The following is a 5819-nucleotide window of genomic DNA, read 5'->3' as shown; positions in this document are numbered from 1 at the left end:
CTTGTGCAACCGCAAGCTATATGCATTTTACATTTTGACAAACTGATACATAAAGTACATATACTATTCATTCATTTCTATCTAGTGTCTAAAAAGAATGATGGTTAACGACACACACAATGATAAGGATGCCAACATCATGGTAAGGATCATTTGGAAAGGATCATGGCAAAAATCAAGGCGATAGATTATGGAAACAGTTACAGCAAAAATCAAGAAACGGTTTTGTTGATAATGAATATCTTGTAACAGCTCCTTAAAATAAGGAGTTATCTCAGCTGTAATGCCTATATAAGAGATTGACATACTTTGTCAATTTTAAGGCCGATGGCCTTCCATGGGTAAAAAAAATATGTTCCACGTTAATCCCCTAAGTTTTTTCTGTTACTGCTTCATATTTTTCAACATGGTATCCGAGCAGGATGCTTGAAAAAGAAGATCAACACCCAAAGATGACTTGCAGACGACCAAAGAGATCGCTGCCTTCTTCACCAAAGCGAGGAATCGATCCTTTGTGAACAAAATCTTCAAGAATCAAGCTTGAGATTTCTGAATTGCTGTCAGAGCATGATCTACCTCCACAAAATCTCCATGGCAAATTTGGAATTTGTGAAACGCCGTCCAATTTGAGGGAAGATGAAAAGAATGATGGTTAACGACACACACAATGATAAGGATGCCAACATCATGGTAAGGATCGTTTGGAAAAGATCATGGCAAAAATCAAGGCGATAGATTATGAAAACAGTTACAACAAAAATCAAGGAACAGTTTTGTTGATAATGAATATCTTGTAACAACTCCTTAAAATAAGGAGTTATCTTAGCTGTAATGCCTATATAAGAGATTGACATACTTTGTCAATTTTAAGGCCGATGGCCTTATGTGGGTAAAGAAAATATGTGCCATGTTAATCCCCTAAGCTTTTTCTGTTATTGGTTTATGTTTTTCAACACTGTCTACTGATTTTTTTTCTTTCTTTCTTTTTTGTTTGTTTGTTAGTGATTTACTATAGACAGCCTTTGGTTGAGTGAAAAAATGTTTATGATTGCCATCTTAATCCAGATTGCATATTGGTGATCAAAATCCTCCTCTTATTCTTGATAAAAAAAGAAAAATTATTACTGTGGCATACTTATGACACGGTTAAAACCTACGGAAAATTATATGAATGGTATTTTGGAAGTATCTTGTCATTATCATAATAAGGAAAAAGCTTAATAACTTCCAAGGTTTAAGCTACTACGTATTTGGGAATCTTGATTTCTTGTACAACGTGCACCTTTTGGCTTTCTGATTTGGCTTTAATCTTTTATCTGTAGCAGCATATCATAATGAGGGGCATTTTATGAGCTCACATATCTATCCATTCTTTTGTGACTACTAAAATATAGGTCTAATATAGTGTAAATATGACTTGTTTTTATTCCTTGAATATGTTAACAGAATCTAGACCGGTGTAGAGGGCCATCTACTTCTACAAAAAGTGCTACACTGAGATCTTGGAGCAGAACCACTTGAGCCGTCTACAAAAGGTCACAAGTATTTGAAGCCTGTCCTGTAAATTTGATTTGCAGTTCGGGTTCGTTATCCAACTCAATCTATTAAATGACCTTCTAATATCCTAATTTTAAATTGCACAAATGATTTCAACTTTTATATCATTCGTGAAAGACTCCCATCGATGATGGTAATGATGTTTTGGAGAAAGATGGCTACAGAATAAGGCAGATGGCTCTTGTTAATACAGCTTTGTTCAACCGTCTTCTTACTAGTGCATGCCATTGGTAATGACAACATTTTGGATTCAAGAGCAAATCTATTTTACAAATAATGAAGCCGACAGGGGTTATCTTTCTAATAGTCGATATATGTTGTTCTCAAGAATCTTTTATATACTGCATTTTAGCAGCATGAAGACCAACTTATAATGTTTTTTGCTTTTTACTTCAGGTTTTAGATATGCTTGAAGATGCTTGTGAGTCACTACTGGATAGCATTGTTGATGAAAGTTAATGCAAAATTAATGCAGCTGCCTTTATGAAGAAGGTGAACGGTTTAACTTTTGGGTTCTCCAAAAGTTCCATCGTTCCAAGACATGTGCCCTATTTTAAATTTCAGTTTTTTGTTTTTAATATGGTCATTATATTTTCAGTTTTCTGTTTTTAATATGTCCATAATGACCATAGTGGAGTTACCAAGAGTCAATGTCATTTATTTTTTCAGTTTTTTTCTTACATGTATATATATGGCCCTTTGGGTTGGCTAAAGTAGTGTGAGAAAGCATTTCAAGTGTGCTCTAAATTTTTAGTGTTGTGTGCTCTTATCACGTGTCATGCCTTTGTGATCACTTGTAGAAACAAGTGCTTGATTAGTGTGTTGTGTTCTTGTGTTGTGTCATTCACAGGAGCATAAGAAGAGGAAGTGCAGACAGGTCATTCCTTTTGCTAACAATTGTTTCTCAGAACCAACACATCTTGGATCATGTATCAAGGGAGGCCAAACTGGCTATCTCTATCTCAAAGTAGGGTGGGAGGTTTTGGTATGACGTTATCAAGAGAGCAAAGCTAGCTATCGGAGGTCTCTCTCTCTCTCTCTCTCTCTCTCTCTCTCTCTCTCTCTCTCTCTGTTGTCTTTAAACCTGAGGGTCTTAGTTACAGGATTTCAGTTTTAGACTCACCCATCACTAGTTTGATGAAATTGTTAAGTGAAAAGCTCTTTGAGATGTTGAGCTCTAAGGTCTGTTGGCCTAAGTGCTTGCGTTTCCTCAAGGTATGTGGCGCTTTACCTCGCTATTTTTCTTTTTTTGGCTGCTGCCATTTTTTACTTGTTACAATGTAGACATGTGCTATTTTGTTTTAACAAGGTGTTTGTATAAGAGACATTTATAAAGTTGAAAACATATGGGGAAGTAGATGTTTCTTATATGACTTTCATGAGATAACGTTGATGGTTTATTAAAATTTTTCCTGAAGTTCTTGCATGTTGATAAGTGTACATGTGTGTGTGTGTGTGTGTGTGTCTACATAAAATTTTTCCAGTACGTAAAGCATAATTTAGATGTAAATTAAAAGAGAGGTCGAGGTAAAATTATGTGTTTTACCAAAGAGGCCTTTCACATTCGTCAAAGATTACTTCCTATATAAAAGGTAACTAACCGCATAATAAATAAGGCACGAGTTTTGTTTTGAGATTGAAAGCTTTTAAAATAGGATTAATTTGCTGGAACATTAATCAGCTAGCTGTGTAAACATCAAGCAATCAAGCTAGAATACATGCTAAGACGGGAAATACTGTACTCAGGATTCGTCTGATCTGATCTCCATACGGCAGAACCAACATCGTCCATTTGCATATTATCTGCTTCTGCTTCAAATTACAAATTTGTTAAGTCCAATTTCTTTACGTAACATGTCATGTATAAGAAAAACTGCAAATGCCCAATTATTATTTCAACTGCTTAATTGGGTTTTCAGGCAAATTATCTCATGCCTTACCGTTATCTGTACCTTCGGTTCAGGAGCCAAGGGGGAGGCAGGGGCCCATCGAAGTTTGAAAAAATTGAAATTGACCAGATAAATTTTGACAAAATTCTCACTTCGCCCCATAAAATTTTGAAATTAACTATACAGTGAAGAATCCTAACTCTGCCGCTGCTCAGGCTACAACATCACCATTTCCTGTGGAAATGTTAGGATCGCAGTGCAATTCTTTGACGATCCATTTTGATCTTTCGAACAAATTAAATTCAATGCGCACGGCATAATGCTCGCACAAGATACAGATGCATGGTAAGTGGTATCAAGGGAAAGTACCACCAGTTACACACTAGGAACTGTGCTTGACATGAAGAAACAACACAAGAAACAAAAAAGATCAAGGAGATTCTGCCTACGATAAATCCATTACAGGTGGTGACGATATACCCTCATGAGGGAAAGCATAAAAAGGTTTTTTGGTGATTGGCTCACTAAACAGTAAGAAATGACAAACACGGCAAAACAACATAGTTTGCCTCCAAAAGGAAACACACGTATAATATCTTGCTATTGTAAAAGCTCTGGGGCGCATAATCAGAATCAAAGTATTAATCTACAATCGATAATCGAACCCAAGCCTTCTTAGTTGATCCTCCTGCAGTTCTTCCTGATTTCGCCGTTGGACCCAGTAAGGGGCTTGATGTCTCCCATTCTGATCATCGCCGCAACAAAGTCGGCATTGAAGGTGCTGCTGCTCTGGCTGTAAGACGTGACCAGTGAATCCGTGGATCCACCATTGAAGAGCTGCTGGTCGGAATGGAGGAGTCCCCTCATACTGATAAGGTCCTGAAAGTAGCTGTTGTCGAAGGAGGTAGGCGTCTGTATATCAAGGGGTGCCAAGTTGTTGTCCCCTGCTCCTGATGTCCTGGGGCATCCCGCCTGTCTAGTCCTTGCAAAGAAGCCATCTATGTTGGTCTCATTGTATATGCGAGCCCTGAAGTTGGTGCACCTTGCCTGGCCAATCGTGTGAGCCCCTGCTCCCCAACATATGGTGTCAATGACTGTTTATATATATATACACACACACAAGACAAGCAAACTTGGATTGATCCGTACCTGACAGTGCAACTAAGTCTTTGACAGAGAGTCCTTGAGCTTGGAAGCTGGAAACGAGACGATTAAGATCGAAGGTGGGAGCAGGGATGCTAGTATTAGCAGCAGCTTGGCTGGCAGTCCAGGCATCTCTTCTTCCAACCTTGACATCCCAGCTAGGCCCACCCAACTATATATATTGAAAAACAGATATATTCAAGTCAATTCAGTTAATTTCAACATAATAATGTTTTATGTGTATATATTGACGTGAAAGCTTAACTAGCGGATCAAAATTTCAGTACTTACAGCAACAACAGAGTCTCTGGCACTTATGGCCAAGATATCGGCACATGACACATCCCCCGGGCAGATCTGCTCCACAGCAGCCTTGATTGCATCTATCACTTCAAATCCTCTGGTAGAATTCCTGTTGGGGGCTGCATTCTTCTCTCCAGTGAACGTAGCGGTGTCATCCAACATAATGGAACCATCACACCCCTAATGACAACAAGCGAGCCATATATAACATGCACTAATTAGTTCTCTGTTTGATTAAAGAAAGCTGCTGGTATGGCATAAGTCTTGGTTAATTGACATACGTTGACAAAGCAGTCATGGAAGAATAAACGAAGAAGCGACGCGCCCATTCTGGGTTCTTTGTCTACAGCCAGCTTGACCTGGGCTCGGACTGCATCGAGCAAACCGGGGCAACAAGAATCGTAGTAGTCGGTGGAGAGTTGAGCAGTGGAGCTCGCAATAGAGATGACAAAGACGATGAAGAATGTGGCAAAGAGGTTCGACGGGCACGCCATGACTTGGGGAGTTGAAATGAGACAGATCAAAAGCGGTGGGTTGAAAGAACACCAAAGGACGGGCTTATTTATATACAGTGACAGACTCGAAGTGGTTGAGCTCACCTTGACTAATGTGCTCGGACCAAATCGGGGCATTTATTAATTGTCGTCTAGGCTTCCACCTAACGTAGGCCAAGGAGCATGCATCACGTTCCTCGATGTTCACACACGCTTTTCTTTGTCTCATTTACGGTCACTTTTGTTAAATCTGGTTTGTTGAGTAGTAGGCAATAAAATTTCCAAGATTGAATATCCCTAGCTAGTTTGGTAAAGAGTGACATGCACTTAAATTTGTTGCAAGTTGACTAGATCACATCACGGCATGAGGAAAGCTTGTCACGCGGTCAATGGCAAGTGCACCCCTTGATTTGAAGGCTGCTTTTTAAGAAGT

The 5819-nt window shown here is 39.0% G+C and overlaps 1 protein-coding gene across 1 annotated transcript; it reads right to left on the bottom strand.

Annotated features, from left to right (window-relative positions):
- Positions 1-3865: 3865 nt before the first annotated feature.
- On the bottom strand, positions 3866-5412 carry LOC116252210 (peroxidase P7-like). Its single transcript, XM_031626330.2, has 4 exons — positions 5174-5412; positions 4881-5072; positions 4596-4761; positions 3866-4513 (listed from the first exon to the last, which is right to left on the bottom strand). Exons 1-4 carry the CDS (start codon positions 5384-5386, stop codon positions 4122-4124), a joined length of 963 nt encoding a protein of 320 aa, XP_031482190.1. The 5' UTR covers positions 5387-5412; the 3' UTR covers positions 3866-4121.
- Between the last annotated feature and the right edge of the window lie 407 nt (positions 5413-5819).

The sequence above is a fragment of the Nymphaea colorata genome, chromosome 4, assembly GCF_008831285.2.
Source record: "Nymphaea colorata isolate Beijing-Zhang1983 chromosome 4, ASM883128v2, whole genome shotgun sequence".
Lineage (NCBI taxonomy): Eukaryota > Viridiplantae > Streptophyta > Magnoliopsida > Nymphaeales > Nymphaeaceae > Nymphaea > Nymphaea colorata.
Note: the sequence above shows the minus strand (reverse complement) of the source record. Positions and strands in the feature narration are given on the sequence as shown.